The sequence below is a fragment of the Rhinolophus ferrumequinum genome, chromosome 13, assembly GCF_004115265.2.
Source record: "Rhinolophus ferrumequinum isolate MPI-CBG mRhiFer1 chromosome 13, mRhiFer1_v1.p, whole genome shotgun sequence".
NCBI classification, from domain to species: Eukaryota; Metazoa; Chordata; class Mammalia; order Chiroptera; family Rhinolophidae; genus Rhinolophus; species Rhinolophus ferrumequinum.
The window spans coordinates 63,850,240-63,872,814 of NC_046296.1; the positions used below are offsets into that span (position 1 = coordinate 63,850,240).

Consider the following 22,575-nt stretch of genomic DNA (forward strand, 5'->3'; position numbering starts at 1 on the left):
TTTAGTTAAATACGCACAATTTTATTGATTGAAGAGATTAGGACAAAAACATTAAACCAAATACAGGACAAAGCACCAGAGGCCACAGATTCCCGCCATGCACGTCACCCATCTTTCCTCCTCCAGGGTACTTAAAAAATAGGGGAGAGGGAAGAAAAACAGGTCCTTCTTGACACAGCACCATCTTCAGAATGTAAAAAAACCTCTCTCCTTTCTATCTTCCAATATCCAAATAGAATCAAGGGCAAATCCATGGCCGCCTTGTCTCCTGACATGAAGGTTTCAGCCGCCCTCATGGGAAGGTGAAGGCTGGGCTCCTGCTGAGCAGGCATAAAGCATCCAAGGTCTGCACAGACATGCCACATACTATAATGAAGCACAGATTCAAGTAACATTTACATACTAGAGTCCACGTGTTACCTACCCAAAAACATGACCATTTCACAAAACGCATACAGGCAGTAAAATCCAAACAACTGAGGTACTGGAAACACAAATATTTATGCCAAAAGAGTTCTGTATCATACAGCAATAGAAAAGCCGTTAATTAAAAAAAAAAAAAAAAGAAAACATTGGCCACTCGAAATCAAATAAAGCTACCTGGAAAAGCTAAAGAAAAGGTTATTTCAGGGACAGAAATACTCAAACAAGAAATAAAATATATATAAATGTTAACGACAGCATGTAACATGTCATCCCGAGTCAACCCGTAATTGAAGTACTGGCTTAATGCATCACAATGTGACATTTTCCTTAATAAATAGAAGAATTCTTGAAGATACGAAGGTGCGTATTGGGCTAGAGAGCTGTTTTTATTTATATCGGCCTAGCTTTCAGCTTATTTTCTTTCCCACTTGTCTCTACCGAGAGTTTTTGTCCAAACCAGAGGGCCTTCCAAGCCAAAAGCATCGTTCTTCATGAAGAAAACTAAATAGCTGCCCTGTATTTTATACATGTGGGACAACCTGCTTTGTTTCACTAGTTTCCAATAAAACACAAATGTTTAGTTGAAAGCAGAGGGTTGCAAAAGCTTAAGACTCCAGAAGCTTCCTGCTATCTCAGACCACTGACATCATCTCAGCCAAGAGGAACGCTTGTAATGCAACCCTCATCCTTCGACAGGAGAAAGAAGTTCAAGTTCTCTTTTCCATTCTTTTTCCCTTCTTTCTTTAAATTATAGCAGTAATGCATCTGGAAGTTTGACTTCTAATAGCTTCCTGCCACAAACCAATGGACACAAAACAGAGTAGCTTATTAGAGGACAGATTTTTTTTTTCCCCTTCAGGGAGCAAAGCATTAGCACGTCATTTCCTGACTAGGATATTAAATAGTTTGTTGAGAAGAAAGGAGTTGAAGAGAACGATTAAGAGACACAAACTGGACTTTATTTTCTTTTAGTTTAGCACCCAGGTTTCGTGTCAGTCTGTGTGCACCGAATTTTTTTAAATGAACCCCATTAATTATCAGATAGGTGGTTGGCTTGTTTAAAAAGAAGAAGAAGAAAAAAAAACAACCAAAAAAAAAAAAAAAACCCTTGGCCAATTGTACCTTCCCTGAATCATGACAAGAAGTTAAATTCTAACAGTGCGATGCCAAGATGTGTGTTTGAGGCAGAGAGTTTCAATTCTGTCAGGATCTACAACTATTTTTGAAAAAAATTGAAAAGTGGGGTAGGCGGAAGTGGCCCAACTGACAGGGGTGGTCTCTGGGGCTACATCAGGGAAAAGAGGCTCCAGGGGGCTCCCACCCATCTGACCTGACCCCAGAGCCCGACCCCCACCCCGCATCTCTTGCCCCCATGCTACATGTTCAGTCCGCTCCTTGAAGGTTTTCCTTCTTTGAACCAAGAAACTTGTGACTGTCAGTGTCTTTCTCGCTACCAAGCCAGGTGACACGTGTTCCCTGGAAGAACTCCTTTCTGCTGCCCTCTCTCACTCCTGGTACCTGCTCAGTCTCTGTGGGGTGTGAGCTCAGTTAAAGAAAGGGTCCAAGTTCTCTTCCATGTTGACGTCCGGCACCAGCTGATCAGACACTTCCTTAGCACCGTATCCTGAATTCGAGACGCTAAAATCTGTAGAAAACCAAGGATGGTCCAGAATTTCCTGCGAGGTCAGCCGCTCGGAGGGCTCCCTCCGCAGGATACTTCGGATGAGGCACTTGGCCTTGGGTGACAGAGTCTCTGGAATGTTGAACTGGCCACGCCGGATCTTGCTGAAGAGGGAACTGGGCTCAATGTCATGGAAAGGGTACCGCCCGACCAACATGGTGTAAAGCATCACTCCCAGGCTCCACACGTCGGCTGCTTTGCCCGAGTAGCTGCCACTGGTGTTCAAGATCTCCGGGCTCACGTAAGCAGGGCAGCCGTGCTTGTCAGAGAGGGAGTCATCGTCTCCCCGCAGAATGTAGGCGTCTTCCAGGCTTTCCAGCTTGACCCGAGTCCTGCAAGAAAGGGAGGAAAACATGAGCTCTGAGGGTGCTCTGAAACCCCAGAATCCCATCCTTAGATCACAGCTCCTGCTAAGTTTCCAATGACCCTTCATTCATTCATTCAACCAGCCAAACATTACTCACGCAGCACCTTCTCGGTGCCAGACACCATTCCAGGGTTGGGGACACAGAAGCGAACAGACCACCAAGGACTTCGCATGAAGCTTACAATCTATTGGGGGACTTCAACCTTCAGCAAGCAAACAAACCATAAATCACATTATTGTCCTGTCTCAGTGCTGAGGGAACATGAGGTGAAGTAATTTTCTTAAAGTCACATCTGAGTAATGATGGGGATTTCCAGGATTTGAACTCAGGTCCAATCAACTGTGACGCTCACAGAAGCTCTGTCCACTTCTGGCAAACTTCTGGCTAACATGATGTAACACAGGCTGCAAGGACCCTTCACATTACTCATTGCATTTTAGCCTCACACCAGTGCTTTTGTTTGACATGGAAGATTTAATTATCCCATTTTACAGATAAGAACATCAAGGCACAGAGTAACTTTATTTGTTCTCACATGGTCTATTATAGTCCAGAGTACACGTGTTCTTCTCCTCTCCCTACAGCTAATGATGTATAAACACAGGAAGAGTCTAGATGTGCTAATCTGGAATTGAGCTGATTAAACACAAATCTCCTTCCTTTTGCCTTTTCTCATTTACAGTGGCGGGTGGCGCTGATCCACTCACTCCAGCCTGGCTAGATGTCCCAAGATTGGAGGGGAGTCAGTGGCACCCGAGGGGTGGGGGCTGGGGTGGGGAGGGAGACACAGCCACAGCAAAAGTGGGCTCCCTCTGCTGCTTCCTCCTCCCCATCTCACCCTTAAACTCGAGCCTCAGGAGCAAGGCAGACTCCTCCCCTCCAAGTTCACTGTCTTGGAAGCAGAGTAGCTATGGGAGTAATTACAGCAGTGGACATAATAAGCCCACCCATCTGTGTGACAAGGGACCGTCCAGCAGAGGATCAGGTTTGGCGCTGGGTTCCTCTGCCAAAACCCTGCAGTGCCATTTCAGCTCTACCAAGTGGGGGTCAACATCTGCCAAGGCTGCAGGGTGACCCCAGGCTCTCAACCACATTTTCAGCCACATTCCCCCTTTCCATCCCAGCCTCTTCACTGCTCCTCATATATGCTGGCTGACCTCCATCCTTCCTGGGGCATTTGTACAGGTTCTCCCCACCCGGAATACTCTTTCCCCAGACACATGCACAGTTCCCAGATGCTCACTTTTTTCAGGTCTCTGCTCAGATGAGCTTTATTAAAGAGGCCTTGCCTAACGATCCTATATAAAGGAGCACGCCCACCCCACCCCCTTTCCCCAGGCCCCTCAGGACCACACGAAACGCCTAGGACCACACTTGCAAGGACCACACTTGCATCCTAACCCTTCTTCTGGAATCCTTCTCCAGTTTCCAGTTATGCGTGTTTACTCTGTATGATTCCGGTGCTCATCTCAGGGGGATCGCCTCATTCCTCACCCCCAGGAGCCCATGGGCAGGAGGCTGGGGTCACTTTGCACGTAGAGATCACCACCTGTGTTTCCTGCCACACCTGAAGCATCTCAACTAGTACCGACCACACAGCAGACCCTTAATCCGAAAGTGAAGGGGACAGTCACACTGAAAACTCTTTGGAGCTTCCATGTGCTCACCTTTCACAGAACAAGGGTCCTGCTCTGCCTACCCGACCAGGATTCAGCGCAGGTCAAGTGCAGGATCTATGACAGACAGGCTTTGTAAACGACAGCGCCTCAGGCAACTTCAGTGAGTGCCCCAGGAAGATGTGACTCAGCCCTCTCAGGGGACAGGCTTCTCCACCTCAAGCTCATTATGCTAAGCCAAATCTATAGCCCTTTTTTCATTCTTATCCCCTTCCAGGTCACAACCCAAGGTTCTGACTCTGTCCTTCACCCAGTTCCCCGCCCCCCGACCCCCTCCTACTTCCAGGCAGCAGTGACCACACTTGCATCCTAACCCCTCTTCTGGAACCCTTCTCCAGATCGTAAAAAAGGGCCCTAGAAAATGAGGATGGTTTTTTTTTTGTACCTTATCAGTTAACCCCTTCAGTGGAGTTCACCTCTCTCCCGCCCACACCTCAGTACAGGACGAAGCAGCTATGCAAACACCTAAGGAATCTGTGAACTAAAAAGACATGCTTCTTGCCGTGGTTCAGCGGCCCCTCAGCTCACCCATCTGCCACCTCATCCTCCTCTCTACAGAGGCTGCGTCTTCAGTGCCCCCACCTGCCTGTCACTTCAGGTACAGTGTGTGCTGGGGGTAGGGCAGCCACCCAGAAACCAGGGCAACTCAGTCATGAAGTCGGGGAGAACGGGGTTCAAGTTCTGCCTATGAAAATTACCAGGCACCAAATATCAAATACTACCTACGGACCTACACGTGTGCTAGGTATCCGCGTATATTTTCTCTTTAAAGTTCATACAGTCACCTTCCAAAGTAGGAATTATCATTCCTTCATGTGGACGCTGATGCTCAGAAGGAGTAAGTCAGCTCAGCTGGCGAAGCTATAAGGCCATTTGGGGGCGGAGCGCTCACATCTCCCTGGGCTGTGAGCACCTGGCGCTCAGGCCAGCCCCTCACCACCCCGAGCACCTGAAACCTCACCCAGCGGGGCTCAGTCCACGAGCCTCCGTCAGGGAGAGCGGGCCTCGCTGGGGAGGGAGAAGGGAGAGAGAAGCCTGGAAAAGGACGGGAGGAAACAGCATCGCAGGCATTCTTCTGACCTGACCGGCTTCTCGGAACATCCTGAACTTGTTTACATCACTCCTAGGCAAGGGTCGAGGCAAGAGGTCTGGATTGCGTCTTTAAACAAGGACCTTCCAGGGTGCACACAAGTCAGGGACCTGAGGCCTGGCTGGAGTTCCGGCTCCAGTCCCCACGGACTTGTTATGCAAGGAAGGTCTCTAGGGCATGGCCCCCTCTCTGGGAATGGGAGCCACGGCCCTCTCCTCTCAAAAGCATGTGTCAGGAGGGCCTGGCGGAGCGCCTGCACGAGTCCAAATATGAGGAAATGAATGAAACTGCTTTCAAACTCTAATATCTCCTGAAGAGTCTGGGGTTTATAAATTTCCAGGTAAAGAAATCCATTTTCATAAAAATCAACAGGACCATAAGTGAGTGATTCTAGTAATCCAAATGTCCCACTAATCATTCAGGCATTCAAACTAGGCACCGGGGGTACAGACATGACAAGCAACACTCATCGTCTCCGTTTCTGTGAGGATTAAAAGAACAAGGCTTGCACAGTACCTGTACAGTTATCTATGGAAGAACCTAGCAACAGTCGTGGCAACTATGACGGATTGTAGGATTAAGATAACGCCCCACCTTCAACCCTGCAGCCCAGAGCAGAAGACAAACAAGCCTCAGGGAGCTTGAAGTGGATGTGAATTCTGTGCCCGGCTCCTTCCTCGGCACTCTGTGCACTTGTTTCTCCCCGTGCCTGGAATGTTCTTCCCGCCCAGTGTCCAGCTTACCCCTGTTCATTCTATTCAGTCCCGAGTACGGTCACCAGGACAGAGCTCATGGACGTGGTGGGACTAGAGATGGTACATGACAAAGACAGGTGCCTGAACGTGACAAGGGGGGATGGTGGAGATTTCTGTGACCAAAAAGCGGTAAATGACAGTGGCTATCGACTGCAGTTTCCCAGAGGAAAGAGCCACGTGCCCAGCGCAGGACGGCGGACTTGGCCGAGGTGCTGCATCTCAGCATGTGTCCTGCAACCTGTCCCTGGCATGGGCAGGAACAGCCTGCTTTGCTTTCAAGCTCTGAATGAACAAGGCTCCCACAGGGCGGCCTGTGTGCCTGCGCAGCTCAGTGCCAGGCCTGTGTCATCGGACAGGCGCCAGGTGAGGAAGCCAGGACCAGCAGGACACAGTGCCCCTCCCTGCCTCTGCGGAGCAGTGACACTGGCCCTGAGAGTCCCGATGCCCCGCCCACTCTCAGCAGAGGCTCGAAGGGCTCCCTGTGGCCACTAAGTCGAATGTGCAGGCCCTTTCAGCCTCAGTTTCCCTTCTGTAAAGTGAGAACCTATGGCTACAGGGACTGAAGAGGGCTCTTCTAGCTCCAAAACTCCTGGTTTTCATTTTTAAGCTATAAGGACTGCAACATTTCCTACATGACATCCTTGTTACGATACTAATTGTACTAACAACAACAGCAACCATGAATTAAACACCAGAGGTCCCCTCAAGAGTCTGGGGATTACAAATTTCCAGGCAAAGAAATCAATGTTCATAAAAATCAACAGGAACATCAGTGGTTCTAGTAAATCAAATGTCCCACCAACCATTCAGGCATTTAAACAAGGCACTGAGGGTATAGATATGACAAGTAACACCCATTAAATACTTTTTTCAGTCTACATCCCTACTTCTTGTAACAAACCTGAAAGGCAAATATACGTATGTGCAAACTTTCTAAAAAAGTACGGAAACTGAGACAGAATTAAATGTCCTAGGTCCTCTATTGGGCAAACTGAAAAAAATCTGAGCTCTGAATCCACGTCGGGAGGATTCTCATGTTGGTACACTTTCCAAAATATACTCTGGCACCAACATCACAGATTTACTTAGTGTCAAAGACAGAGAAACTTTTAAAGGAAGACCCTGGGAGTATGGAGACAAATATGGCCCCCGGTTTATTCAGCACTAAATCACATGCAAAACCATCACATACATGGTCTAATTGCTGTCACTCTTGAGGTGAATAGAGGAAGCTGCACCTGCCCATTTTCTAGACGAAGAAACTGAGGTACAGAATGCAGATGTGACTTGTCCAAGGTCATCTAACAAGTGAGTGGCAGAGCTGGAATTCAAACCCAAGGGTTCAACCTTCCAATTTAGTGCTCCATCCAAAATATCAAAACTAGCCTACACAAGCACCTCATGCTTTGCTTTGAAACCTTTAAACACTGCCCAGGGCTCGCAGCAGGAAGAGATCAGGACAGGACGGGCCAGGGTAGGGCCAGGCTGGGCGTTCAGCCAGATGAAGTGGGCCTGGCCAGGCTGGGAAGTCCGGTGGCCTGAGGTCAGCGGAATCTGGAGAAGTCACTGAAGGCCAAGCTATGGGGTGGGTCCAAAGCTATGGGGTAGATCCAAGACCGCGAAGGGTCGACGGGCCACAGGGGAGGGACTCCTTAGTTCTACAGGGCGGTATGTCCTCTCAGCACGTTACACAATCTGGGCGGTGAACAAGGGGCTCCTGAACAAGATTGATGAAGGAGAAAATCACAGCACAGATAGATGAAGTAACTTGCTAGGAAATCCCATAGTTGGGATGAGAAACTCAATCCCACTCAGGGACCCAGGTGTTTGCACAGCACCAGCTGCGTTGTCTGCATGCAGGCCCAGTCACTTGATTCATCACGGCCACTTGGCCACCGGGAGAACGGGGAAGCCATGCCACCTCCCACGCCTTCCCACTGCAGGGAGACACCACACAGACGCACACACACGATGCAGCCTGCATGTGGGCTCCAGAGGAACAAACAGGGAAGCCAAGAAAGGCAGAGCAGAACCAGACTCCTCGTCAACACGCCCATCGCCTCTAGCCCGCTCTCCTGCATTTACACCTGGCTCCGGAAGGATCCCCCAGCTCCAAATCAATCATCAACTGATTTGGTCTCTCTGAAAAGCTTCTGCACACAATCTACCGCTCAGTGCTGGACAGTGGCAGGCCCACCCAGCCCCGACTCTCCCAGGGAGCTGATATTGCTGATTTGGGGTCCAGAACCTTCCTTCCAAGGCCCCATTGGTGGGTGGGAGCAGCGTTCAGGCCAGTCCCTCCGACCCCGCCACCCCAGGGAGCACTGTGAGCCACTGGTCAGTCCACACGCTGGGCCAGACTGGGATGGTCCCCATGGCAGACAGCCCTAACCTGGGGGTCCCCTGAGATGCCCCAGGCACACGCTGAACAAGCTCAGGGAATCACAACACCTGCGTTCTGCTTTTGATCGCGCCACTAACACATTATGGCACTTTGGGGAAGAACTTCCTCCCAATTTCTTTATCTATAAACATAAAACAATTGGGTTTAAATTCCCCTCTTACTGGCAGCCCCCAACCCCACTACCTTAGTCCTGGTTCAGCCTAAAGTCAATGCCCAGACCAAGCCCATCCTTCACACACACTTCCAGAACCCCAACCTGACCCCACCCCTGCCCTGTCTAGAAAAATTCTCCAAGGGCTCCTCTGGGATTTTAGGTCAAGTTCAAGGTCATGGGCATGTATTCAAGGCCCTAAACCTCTGCTATCCTCTTCAGCCTCATCTGTCCCCTCCACATGGTGCCCTCCCACAGCATGTCCTTCCCTACACACACCTGGGTGCGGCCTCTTGGCCTTTGCTCACTTTCTGGACTCCCTCCCCTCCCCTATGTCACTCAGACCAACCCATGAAGGAGCCCACCTGCTCCCTGACCCAATCACTTCTCTACACCCCACTCCACTGTAGGAACATTGTTTTCCTGCTCCAGATAGCTCTCTAATGCACACCTGTCCTCTGCAACACGGTATGAAAAATAACTTCTACACTGTGTCTGCTGTTAAGCAAGGACTCCCAGTATTGATACTGGCAAGCCCAGCAGCTAGGACTGAGTAGTGCGTAATGGCTGCTTAATAAACGTTTGCAAGATAGTGTGACTCCCATGTCTAGCCAGGTATCTAGACTCAGGGCATCTGGGCACAATTGTGCCTGAGAATTGCAATGTCTAGAGTCCAAGGATATTTCAAACGGGCTGGACTCTATTTCATGGTTTAGAGAAACTCCCAAGAATGCTGGGTAAAGGACATTTAAAATGTGTTTCCATCCCCTGCCTTCTATCATCAATATATCTAGGGGATTTTCTATGCCTCCAGAGCATATGGGGCTATCTGTACACCCATGTAGTCAATTGTCACACATTCACCAAGTACTTACAAGGCTGAGTCCTGAGCTAGGCATGGGGGATAGAAAGATAAATGGACCCCATCTCACAATTCTGTAAAGAAAACAAAACCTACTCCATTAACTGGAACAACAACACATGGTAGGACTGCCCATGGGGCTGGTGGCCCAGTCCACGACTGTCGTGACTGCCCCGAGAAAATCAGATACTGGGCTTCATTTAGACTCCAGCAATGGCGTTCTCCTGGTGTACACTTGCTGCCTAACTGACTGAGAAAATTACTCCTATGGGTTGGGCACAAGGGGTGGTATTTTACCTTGTTCCCAAGGGGTCTGTTTCCTGGAGCCAACGTGGTATTTGAGGGCCTCGGCTCAGGAGTCAGGAGCACTGGATACAAATCTCAGGTCCACCACTGATTAGCTGGGAGACCCTGCGACTCAATTTTCTCATGCGTACAATGGTGATAACAATACTACCTTACTTATTGGTTTTAAATTAATGTAAATAAATACAGTAGTTAATTTGGATTGAATTAGCTCATGTAAGTGTCACAGAATAGGGCCTGGCACATGGTGGACCCTAAATACTATTTCCCTAAAATATAATTCCCATGAGGGCAAGGGTTTCTATCTCATTTGTCATTGTAGTATCTCCAGCACCTAGAACACTGCCTGGCATATAATAGGTGCTCAATAAATTTTTGTTGAATGAATAAATGCATCTCCAGGTTGTTGAGTTATGAGGCCCAAAGCCACCAGATGACATCTGAGAGCAATCACGACGGCTTTCTTTTTAAGTCCCTGCAGTGCACCGTACTGGATACTTGAAGTTCATCGTGTCCCACCCGTGACAGAGAAGGTAGGCCAAGGTCAAACAGCTAACTAGAGAAATCAAAATTCCTACCACTGTATCCTCAGTTCCATTGGCTTCAGGCCTAAGTCCAGCCCATCAGCTAATTTATTAAGTACAAATAGTAACCAGCCCAGCCAGAAGTCCTGAACACAGAACCCTGAGGAAGGTCTCCCCTCTAACGGATTAGAAAAGATCTTCATAAAGGGAATTACACCCCGTCACAGACACTGACGACAATGTCTTACCTAAGAGTCACCTTCGCATAAATTATTCAATCAAAATGGGGATGATGGGTAATTTCGTATTTGATACGGAACGTTGAAAGTTGCTCCTTTGCAAAGGTGTCCACATGGCAGATCCCTGCGTTTCCATCGTTCAGGGCCCACATTCTGGGCAATGGCCTGGAGGCTACTGATCTGTACTTACCCCTGTCTCTCTCATTCTGTCACTGGAATCCCATCGGAGCTGCTCCTACTCAATAAAGGAGATTTTCATTGATTCAACGCCCAACACATTCCAGTGAACAGGAGACAGCCTTGGTGCCCAAGAAGCACCCAGTCCAGCAGGAGGTGAGGACAGCCTCAAGCTGCACACATGGACAATTAGAATAGAGAGGAGACAGAGGTGAGTATGGGTGCTGTGGGAGGGGACCACTTACTATCCTGGGAAGACGGGGGGATGGAAGTAAGATGGAAGTTGGCAGGGCCTCAAGTACATAAGAGTGGTCAACGTAAATAAGGGAATTCCTTCCAGGACCTCTGTCTCCTTCAAAGGAAAAAGGCAAGGTGTTTTCCTAGAATACGATGAGCCTGCAATTTGAAATGATGTAAATCACTACTAATGAAAGAAAGCAGACCCTGATCTCCAGGGCTCCAATGACAGAGGTACGTCCTCGTCAGATACTGCAGTTTCCACAGAGGTGGGACAACCTGGGGATCTAAAGGAAGAGCCAGCAGAGATCCTAACACCTGAGAAAGAGAGTGCTGACCCCGGCTGAGAGGGAGGGAAAAGACCTTCAGCCCACCCCACCAGGAAGTGCAGGTCTGGGGACTGGGCAGATGGCTTTTGTTACCCAGAAAGCCCCAGGACTGCTGGGTTCCTACAAAGGGTCCCGGCTCCCTCCTGCAGAAGCGGACACTGATCAGCTTCCACAAAGCAGAGGAAATGAAACCTCTGACGTCAAGAGATAAAGATCTTCTAACCAAAGAAGAAACGTGTACAGAGCCATGTCTCTCAGTTCACGCAGGGTATTTCTGTGCAAGAATTGTCAACACTGAACCTCGACTGGATGGCAAAGAGCCTTGTCCTCAGAGAGAAGAGAAATCAAAACAGGACTGCTGTAGGAACTTTCCTTAGGCAGCCCTGACTGCAGCCCAAGGGTGCGCCAGGTTAAGGACTCCACATCCTGAGCCAGGAAGCTGGCCTGATGTCACCCAGAGGGCCAGACCTCAGTGCAAGGGAGGCTAAGGACAACAGGAGCTACTGCTTGCTGATGGCTGATTATGTGCCAAACACGGGGTTCACTTGCACTAATTCATTTAATTCCAAGAGAAAAGTCTTGTTATCTCCACTTTACAGAAGAGGCAATCTGAGCAGAAAAGGTTCGGTAACTTGTCAAGGTTAAGTTCACTAATAAGTGCCAGAGCTTATGGGTCCGAGACCCTGACTCTGACTCCACAGGGGAGTCACAGCCCTTCCCTGAAACACAGGGCCTCAAAGAACAGCTGACCACGCAGATCACTCATACCACAGCAGGGCGAGGGAAACTGGAGGACATGGGCACGCCCTTTGGAAATGTGGACACTGCCCTCTATCAGATTCTGGGCCGCAATCCACAGGGGGGCCCTCCTGCTGGGACTTTTCTCCAGGAACTGTGGATGCAAAGGGGCAGAGGGTGTGCCCAGGGAGAATTCAATCAGGGTAAGGGCTCAAATTCCTCAAAATGCAAACAGAAGGAGGACTGGCTCTGCAGAAACATCCCTATCCCAGGACAGAGAGAAAGAAGCAGCCACACAGGGCAAAGCACAGTGGCCGGTCTAGGCGATGGGACCCTTCATTCCTAAGTGAGTCTCACGTACATCTTGTCAACCTTCTGGCCTTTCCACGCTGCAGGTTCCACACCACATGCACTTGATCTCTCAGTGGCCCTCTAAGGACTGGTTCAGTGATTATAATTAAACAAACAAAAGAGGGTGTGGCTTAAATCCAAACCTTTACATCACAAGGACTCCACTCTTCACAGAAATGGCTGCCAAAGAGATAGACCACATTCTCCATGAACTCCGAGCCCTGGGACCTGCTCCCCATAATGGGACCGTTTTATCAATGACTCTAGAATCAGCTGTCCATGAGTGAGTGCCCGCCCTGCTCCGTGAGTCACAGAAGCATCCTATTTAACTTTCACAACCTACAGGGATGCAATTATTATTTTTGCGTTGAGGAAACTGAAGCTCAGAAGCATTCGATGACCTATCTAAGACCTGGGAACCAGTAAATGGCAGAGCCAGAAGCTGAATCTAGAACCCAAATCAAAACAGAAGAAACAGAAGTAGAAGTATCTGAGGTGCCCCTGATTCAACACAGGCAGAAGGTACACTGGCGTGGGGTCTCACATAATGTTGAGTGTCATCTTTGTACAATGTCTGCAAAGCTGCTCGTGGGAATCTGGACTTACGGTGCTGACAGTTCCACTAAGAATGTTTTCATGGATGGCCATGGATTCAGAATACAGATGGCCCAGAATCTAAAATCTATGCACAAGGAGTCAACCCATAGGCAGATCTCGTTCTGAACCAGGCAGGGCTCAGCCATTGTCACTAGGCAATGCTTTCACCTTGATTTTCAAGATCAAGGAACAACAAGCACATCCTTGAGAGAAGACGGATAAAGGTGTCTGGTGATTTGAAGCTTAATAAAGCAGTACTTCCAAGTCTCTTGTAGGCTGTTCCCCCAAAGGACCGATGCATAAAGGTTCAGAAAACAGGCAGATGCCATTATTTAACTTTCAAAAGCCCTTCCAATTCAACCCATCGTTTCCTCACATTTTCAAAGGTGTAGAGGAACAAGCTTTAGTCCTATTAAAATGCCTATTGATTAGGTCCTATTCCTTAGGATAGAAGGTGAAGGCTGCCAGCATCATAAGCTCCAATGTGGTCCCAGAGCCCCTGACTCCTGTTCCCCTCAGGCCACTGTAAAGGCCAACAAGGAGAGACTGTGCTGTGAAACTCAGTGGCTGCAGGGTAACACACAAGGAGAAATATGCTCAGTGACAAAACCAGAGTCTCACCTCTCCAATTTGTAGAGCAGTAAGTTAAAGGATAACCTCATAGTAGGATCTTATAGAAGCCACCAAATAGTACCTCTTATAGTTGTAGTTATAGTTATTAGATCTCTAAGGACAGTGGAACACAGAAGGGCAAAAAGGATACATTTGCCAGTATTCTGTTGGGTGCCAGATATATATATCTGTTTATATATATATATATATATATATATATATATATACACACACACACACACACACACACAGATATATCTGTTATATTGGCTCTAACTTTCAGGTATGTGCTTCTTTGAATATCCTCATTTGGAAGATATATATCCCCATATATGTCCCCATATATGTCTTCCAAATGAGAATATTCAAAGAAGCACATACCTGAAAGTTAGAGCCAATATAACAGAGCCAGGACAATAAAAGGATGAGGAACTTGAGGCCAGATCACAGAGGGTATCAAAGGCAATACCAGGATAAGGACCTGGGTCTCCAAGCTCCAAGGGTTGTCCCGCACTCTGGATCTTAGAGTAGCTTCTTCTTCTTCAGTTTGTTAATAAAACAAGAAGCCATCCACTGTCAAAGATGAGAATGCTAGCTGCCACACATGCCTCTGACAACCCTTTTATGGGTAAAAATATGGAACGATAAACAACCTCTGTGGGCCTAGGAAACCCAGCGGCCGTCTGCACTTTGTGCACTCAGCCGGATTATAAGTGTTCATGAAATTATCCCATTTGGGTTAAGTAACCACAGGCACTTTACCTTTGTGAATCCCAAAATGCTCCCCAGACATGTATTTCCCAAATAGCTCAAACCACGAAGGTGGAAACACCAGAACACACACCACTAGCTCTGATTTGGATGTCATCAAGCTTCTATAAGCAGTAGCCTAAAAAAGCCAACTAACCGGAAGGCAGAAAGGTTTGAGAGCGAGACACACACAAGGTATCCCAGACACGTGTGCTGAGAGGGAATGAATGACGTGTACTAGAATTGTATGCAGATGGTCCCTTCTAGCTTTGTGGCAGTGGACTCTCCACTTCCTAAAGGAGATGAGGATGGCCCAGGCAGTCATGAGAATTGCATGGCATCATGTATGCAGAGCCTCCAGAACAATTCTTGGCATAGTCAACAATGAATATAAATCAGTTGCCTCCACCCCTCCACAAAAGCACATGAGAAAGGAAAAAAGTAACTTGAAAGAGTTTTTAACAATCAAAGTCAGCTGGAGGAGAAAGCAGGGCCCCAGTGGGGTCTGCTAAATAGGATGTAATGAGTTAATGGAAGAACCGTGAATGGAAGCCAGATGCCAGCAACTGTGCCAGCTGTCTCCTCACACAGCCGAGACCTTCACGTGGCCGTGCGTTCACACTGGCAGTTTCCTCACCTGGAAGGTTGGGAACCTTCCCACACTGACTATAACATATTCATCTTTCAAGTCTTGGCTCCAAAATCATCTCGACTCTCTGAATCCTAGTTATAACTGAAACCCAGCCCCCAGTTCCCACCTAACTCATTCATACCTTTATGTAGGACCAGTAACACTTTATAGGTCAGTTTACTAGCGAGTGCATCTTGCCATTCATAGTACTGAGAATTGTTGATTAATATTTAATATGTATTTAGGAAATGTCTACTGAACGAGTGAGTGAATGAATGAATGATAAATGACTGATGTCAGGACCTGAGCATTCTGAAGGTAGAATTTTCAAAATCTTGCCTTATGCACATTGAAAATGCCACACAGGATTGCAGCCACCTTCGGAGTTCACAACACCAAACCAAAAATAATTACCGAGTCACAGATTCTCCTGCACCTGTCCTTTGAGCATTGGATGACGCCTTTAGAGTAGTGGTGATTTGTTTTCCAAGGGCACATCAAACATAGCAATACTCACCTCCCTCTGTCCCTCCATGCTTCCTCTCCCCACCTGGACAACAGGCAGCAAAACAGTCTCTATTCAACCTCTCGAGCAAGGTGCTCTGAGCAGCCTGCATGGGTCTGGATGGGAATGAGACTCACCTTTCTTCGTCCTTAAAGATGAACTTCCGCAGCTTGAGATCACGCAGCACCAGCCCCCCGTCATGACAGTGGGCCACAGCCGACGCGATCTGGTAGAACAGTCTAGCTGCCTCCTCCTCCCTCAGCTTCTTGCAGGTGCGGACAAAGGAATGCATGTCCCCATAGCTTCGCTCGAAGAACACATAGGCTTTGGTCTCCCCCAGGATAATTTCGGTGATTTGGTTGATGTTGCTGTGGGCAGACAGGCAAAAACACGGGGCCAGGGACTCCTGGTAGCAGCTGATATCAAACACCTAGGGCAGGATTGACAATAAGACCAAGAGTCAGAGGTGCCTCTCTTACAACCAAATCACAGAATGCAGTCGCTTGCCACAGGACAGGCTTTTGAGATGACACAAGGAATGCTGAGCTTGAACCCAGACCACACTGACCCTGCATCCCATCAGCTGTGTGGCCTTGAATTAGTCACTTGACCTCTCTGAGCCCCCAAGTCTTCATGTGTAAAACGGGCCAATGATACTTGACTCACAGTGTTGGGAGGATATGAGAATATGAAGGTAAAAGTGCTTTGCAAGATGCAAAACACTGCACAAATGGTAAGTTTTAGTATTTTTCTCTCTAAGCCAATTGCCTCTGTTTATAGAAGAACGAAGGCAAAATCTGAGAGGGACCCACCCCAAGCTACATAGACAACACCTTATTTATCTGCAACAACAACAACAAAAAGAACAAAAATGTATATCAACACTATACAACTATAGCCAACATACTCTGTATTATACAATTGTGATGTGTAGCATTATACAACATGCTAGCAATTAACAGATTAAATATCTTGCCTGTGCCTAACGGTGACCTAATTCGATACGTTCATTTTACAGATGTGGAAACTGAGGCTCAGAGCACAAGTCAAATCAAGCCCCGCCTGGCAGAGCTGGGAACAGGACACAGTCCTTGTTCGGAGGAAAGCCAAAGCTTGCTTCTTTTTCTATTCCCTCCACAGATATCTAGGCTCAATGAATCAGTTATGCAATAATTTTCTATGAATCAAAATGAGCCTGTGAAATGCCACCTCATTGCAGGAGTTATTTAAAGAGAAAAACACCCTCCACACCTTTTTGAAACAGAGCTAGTAAGAGGAATTAGCCTACAGAAAATTTTTGAGGTTAAAATGAAAAGCTTTCATTCATTTGCAGACCTCTACTAAATCAGGACTACAAAACCCTGGGTTTGGAATGTGGTTTTACTATCTGCTCAGGAATGTGGATCTATTCTGAGCCTGCAGGAGGGGGCAGGCGTGGGGGCGCTTTGCTGGAAAGCATGTAAGGCCGGAATGCTCTAACAACAATACGCGTCATCTTATCAGTTCACCATCATTTCGCTTCTCAAATCTTTTTCATTAGTTAGAACATACTCTCCTTGATCATCATTTTGCAGGGCGGTGGGAAAATGCTGGCCTAGAAATCACCAAATTTGAGGCCCTAATCCTGGCTCAGCCATCACTAATCTGGATGGAGTGGATAAAGCACTTCAGGTCAGTAGGACCTCCCTCCTCTTCGGAAACTGCAGATGTTGATTTTGAACCCTGTTGACCTTTTTTGGGTCCAGATACCACCTGAGAATCTGATGAAAGCCCTGTCCCCTTAGCGGAAAATGCCCATCCTCAAATGCAGGCACGGTTTCAGATTTAAGCAGATTCCCAGGCCTTCTGAAACCCATGGGATTCAGGCTGCCATTTAAGAATCCATAAGTCTCACTTGGCTTCAGAAAAATAAAATCTCTGAATCAAACAGGGTCAGCAAGAACCTCAGTAGTGCTGGTGCTGCACCCAGGGTAAGGAAGCAGAGTAACGTTGTGAATGAACCATAATGAGGCATCTCAGGACAGCGGCACAGCTGCTGCCACTACAACCTAGAATTTAAGAATGAGTTCGCTCAGCATCTCCAGAGACCACAAATCACACCCTGATACTGTCAAACGATGACCTCCGAGCAGTGACCTCCGAGGGCCGTTCAATTAAGAATCTGAAATGCTTGAGTCAACTTGAACACCCAGACTGCAAGCAGCAGGAACCTAGGAAAGCCTCAAAAATTTCAGAGAGAGTAATGAACGCTTTGCAGTGGCTAATGTAAACACTGCGTTATATAACGGGATGCCGAATTCTGAAGGGCCAGGCTGCAGTCTCTGTGGCCAGTGCTCATGGAGTATGATTATTTATAACATACTTCCTGCTTCAAGTGCATTTTAAAAAAATAAAAGGTGATTTTTGCTCAGCACCTTTCATCTATTATCCGGCCCCACTGCTGAAAAACTGAATGGACATAGCATTTAAAAAAAAAAAAAGAAAAGAAAAAGAACACGTATTCATGGCAGCTTCGAAATATAGCCAGACCCTTTGTAGAAGAGACCAAATTTCAAGATGGTGGACAGAGTATGAAAAATAAAGCAAGGACTTAGGTTTTCCCAGATGGGTAGGAACCAAACTTTATTAGTAGCTGTAACAGGCATTTATGGGCTTGGATTGGTATTTAAACCATCACCCTCAAGTGCAAAATCAAGCCATAAGCCTGGTTGCGAGTTTCTTTTAAATGTTTAATCTGGAGCCTTAGTTATATAATGTGACAATTCAGATAAAGCAGTAAGAGTGGGCCATCTTTAATAGCAATTGAAAAAAAAAAAGCACCCATTCTGCCAAGATAGTATAATTATGTCAACCTACACGGTAGCTACCAGTATTGCCATGAAAACAATAAGCTAAAGACCCCCGAAAGCCCCCTTCCTTCCTTTGCCTAGCTTAAAGTAGTCACATGAAGACAATAAACAGGCTTGATTATTTTGGTTAAATGACCCTCAAATCTTTCTCCCCCCAAATAGTGTCCTATAGAATTCTCTATATAGTCTCCTACGATAATTGGCATCTTTACATTTGATCTGTTGTTGCAAAGACTTTTTTCTTGGCTCAACACATAACTAGGAGCCAAGAACCCTATATTCTAAAGACATCAAAAGGAACTTGATCAATGTGTAGATTTCACTGATCCTTGCAGTAAGCCAAGAGTTCACAGTAACCATCTGAGAGTAGTTCGTAGAAGCAGCCTTATAAAACCACTTGGAGTTTCCTAGGATATGTACCACTATGCTTGCAGAAGAAGTCACCCACTTCACCTCTGGTAAAAAGGGAGGAAAACAGAAGCTGCTGTGTCTTAAAGGGATGACCTCTGTCAAGCAGAACAATGATACTGCACTTAAATCCACTTGCAGCCACACAGTAATTGGTGAGGGGTTGATTCAATCTTTGCAATAACTAAACCAGCAGATTAAGTACAGTTTCAGTCCACAGAGCAAGTCAGCAAATGACACCGTAAGGTCAGCCCAAAGTGAAATATGTCTTTAAGAATCTGAAAGGAGAAAAAAAAGAGCAAGGGCCAGAGTTACCTCTGCTTTTAAACAAAGAAATAACAGCAAGATGTTCCTGCAGAATTTGGCGGCAGAGTCCCTGCACTTAAAAGCATCTCCAGCCTTTGAAAAATATGAAAATGCTGTCCCGAAGTTGAGCAAAAGCAGTGAAATCACTCACTGCTGGGTGATTGTGCATATTTCATCAGAGACTGGCAGCTCTGTGGAATTCATTCATTTCAAAGGATGAATATTCTATTGTGCAACGTGTAGGTCTTCTGAGAATTCAATCCAGCTCTGAACAGCCTACTGCATTTTGGTTAACCAGGCACAGTTGGTCTGGGTGTCAATAACTTGGAGAAGATGCAAAATGCCAAATGCTCACTACAAGCAGAGTAATATTTAAAAGAGTCTCTTATTTTCCCCCAAGGTCTGAACTGAACAATTGCAAAACTGACTACAGACCTCCACAAAACCCATGTTTTACAATGAAATACTCCAGTGCCCTACCAAATAAATTCCACAAAGCAGTCTGTGGTTAATGGTAAAAGTGTCACACATTATTTGTAGCAAAGCTGTGCTGAGTGCCCATTTCAAAGACAGCAGGGGTCCCCACTACTCACGACCCCCCCCATTACATTCCCCCAGGAAAAAACAACAGTGAGGAAAATCTAAAATTAAGTGACAATGAATTCTTGATCTATGTCCAATTCCTGGGTAGCTGGTAGGCTCTACTGTCTTCTCTTTTTTTGCAACTATTCCCGTGCTAACCCGCTTGTCTGGAGCCCCGTGGGTGCCTACAAAGACACACAGACACACATACAGCAACCAGTCACTCTTTAGGGTCAAAGACAAAAAGGAAATTGCAGTGTCCAGATCTGGGGCTCCAAATCGGACACGCAAAGGTATATGTGGGGTCGGGGAGTGAGGGAGGACGAAGGGGATTCAAGCACGGAAGTCTGGGGATGAGAAGAAACCGAGACATGAAAGACCCAAAGGAGTCACTATTTCCTACACCCCAAGGTGCGCAGGCGGCTTTGATTTCCACCCCCCAACCCTCCTTTCAAAGATCCAGGCACAAGAAAGCTCTTTGTAAACTCTTACCCCGCGCTGGGCCCCTGGGCTCAGCCAGAAGGGACACCTTTGTGTGTCCTTTTAAAGGGCACCTTCGGAACAAAGGTTTAACACCTGCACGCAGCTAAGAACAATGGCTGCAAAAGGAACCAAGTCATCAGTGCCTTAAAATTAGCGGGGGATTCCCTGCTCCATGTTGGAAGGGGAGGGGGCTAGACACCGAGAGAAATCCCCTGGTCAGTGGAACCTGGCCTCGCGCGGAGGAGCTCCCCGAGATCCTGGGAGCACGCGTGTCTGTGGCCCCCGCGCGGCTCCGCCGCCCTCCCCGCCCCCGGCTCTCCCCAAAACAGCCCCGCCACAGCCCGCCCCATTGTCTGCAACGCTCTAAAAACTTCACAGCTAGTCGCACATGAACAAAATAAATAAATATATCTATTTAACGAGGCCACGGATTATTATCCCGCGAATCTCCCTCGCCCAGACTCCAGGGCTCCGCGACCTCCCGCACCATCCAGCCCCTTCCACACCGCCGGGAAATCTTTTTAAAAGACAAAAAGCAAAAGCAAACCCCGGGCTCTTTACCTTGCACACCAGCTCCTCTCCACTGTGCAGATGCACTGCACGAAAAACGTGGTCTCCCTCCAGAGGTTCCAACAATAAGTATTTCCCGATGCAAGAAACGCAATGCGACAAGTTCGGAGTCTCCGGCGGGCTCGGGGAGCCGAGGTTCGGGCTGAAACTCTGGCTGGGCTCCGCGGACCTTATAGACGACAACTCTTCGAAATCCTGGGTTTTGTTCCGCGATCTCCCATATCTTGCAATTGTGATGGGGGTAGACCTGTGTATGTTCATGAGTGTGGGATCGCACACGACAAACAAAAAAAACCCTCTGGAGGGATGAGTCGCTGGCGAGTGCGGCTGCAGGCGCCTCCGTGCCACGGATTTTAAAAGGGGACGCGAGGGGAAGGAACGAGAAGAGGGCTACGTAGAGAAAGAGTTAGAACCCCCCAAAGGGCGCCGCGGGGCACCTGGTCTGCTCCGAGCCCGGCTCCCAGGGGCACTCGGTCGGCAGCAGCTCGGGTCCTTTTGTTACCCCAAAGCAGCCAGCGATATGCACAATCTCCGCACTTTTAGTTTCTCTCTCTCCCTCTCTTCCCAACGTGGATGTAGACGAGGAACTGGATTGCTAAGGTGGGAGCTGCAGCGCCGGGTCCCCCGGAGCAATCCCCACGCAGGCTTCCGACTCGCAGACGAGGCGGTGGAGCCCTGCTCTAGTTGGTGCAATCTTCGCCGAGCGCACGGCTGCGGATTGCTCTCCGCGCGTTAGAAACCCAACAAAAAGAAAAAGGAAATCAGCACGGGTCTACCGGCTCGCGCCGCTCGGCAGACGGAATCCGCGCTGCACCCCCTTTTTTGGTGGAAAGGGTGGGGGGCGTGGAAGGGGGGGTGCCGGAGAGGGTAGTTACCTACGATTTAACTGTAGATGGCGTCTGAGGCTTTTCCAAGATCGCAAGAGCTCTCCCAAAATTAAACAAACAGACAAAAAAATAGCAAGGGAGCATTTAACTTAGAGCGGTCAACGCTGCCAACAAAAGATTGCAAAAGCTGGGTGCAGAGTAGTGGCGCGGGCCATGCGCAGGTACCGCGACAAAGCCCAGGGCTCGGCGGGCCGGGCGGAGGTCAGCACAGGCTCATGCTGTCGCCAGCCGCTCGCTCGCGCTCCTGGTCGTCCTCCGAATACTGGGAGAAGTGCGGGCAGGGACCGGGGCAGATCAGTGCTCTCCGATTTCCCCAGCCCGAGCGTCCAGGGATCCTCCGGGCGCTGGTAGGGGATGCGCCCCCAGCCCTGCTCACTCGCCGCGCTCCTTTCCCGCTGGGTACCTGGATCTTGCCTCGGAAAAATTTGCAACCACTCGGTCTCCCCCTACCCTACACCCGACTGCCTGGCCGGGTAGGTTTTGGAGGAAATTGAGGGCTTTTCTTCTTCTTTTATTTGTTTCTTCCCCCCTCGGAGGTAAGAGGAATGTGTATTTAAAATTGAAGGGGACGGCCGACGGTGCCCGAGGCCAATCCCCGAGCTCAGCACGCCCGCATCTCCCGGCGAGGCGGTATTAATAGTTACTTACGTGGCCGGGGATCTCGGAGCGAGCGGGGCCGGGTGTGCGCGTGTGTGCGCGCGCGCGCCTCGCTCGCGCTCGGTCTCCCCATTCAATGTCACCGACACATTTCCACGGAGCCTCCGCCCCCCCACCCCGCCACCCCCACCCCCCCCAGCCTCCGCGGCACCGGCGACTGGCTCAACTCGGAGCCGGCCCCGCCCCGCCCCCGCCCGGGCCCCCCTCATTGAGCCGGGCGCCCATCAATCAGCCTCGCGGCTGCCAGTCCGCGGGCGGCTCCCCTCGCCCGCCGGCGGCGCCGGCGGCTGCCACTGCCATTGCAGCTCCCGGGCCGGGGCGCGGGCGCTGGCCTAGCCGCTCGAGGCCTGGGCTCTGTAAACAAAGTGCAATATCCTTCCGCGGCCCGGGGCTAGGGAGTGAGCGCACTGGCCTCGGAAAAGGA

At 48.6% G+C, this 22,575-nt stretch overlaps 1 protein-coding gene across 1 annotated transcript; it reads right to left on the reverse strand.

The window, feature by feature from the left end:
* Nucleotides 1-1,392: 1,392 nt before the first annotated feature.
* Nucleotides 1,393-22,241, reverse strand: TRIB2 (tribbles pseudokinase 2). Its single transcript, XM_033125145.1, has 3 exons — nucleotides 20,599-22,241; nucleotides 15,547-15,839; nucleotides 1,393-2,439 (listed from the first exon to the last, which is right to left on the reverse strand). The coding sequence occupies exons 1-3, from the start codon at nucleotides 20,866-20,868 to the stop codon at nucleotides 1,971-1,973; spliced, it is 1,032 nt and encodes a 343-aa protein (XP_032981036.1). The 5' UTR covers nucleotides 20,869-22,241; the 3' UTR covers nucleotides 1,393-1,970.
* Nucleotides 22,242-22,575: the final 334 nt, after the last annotated feature.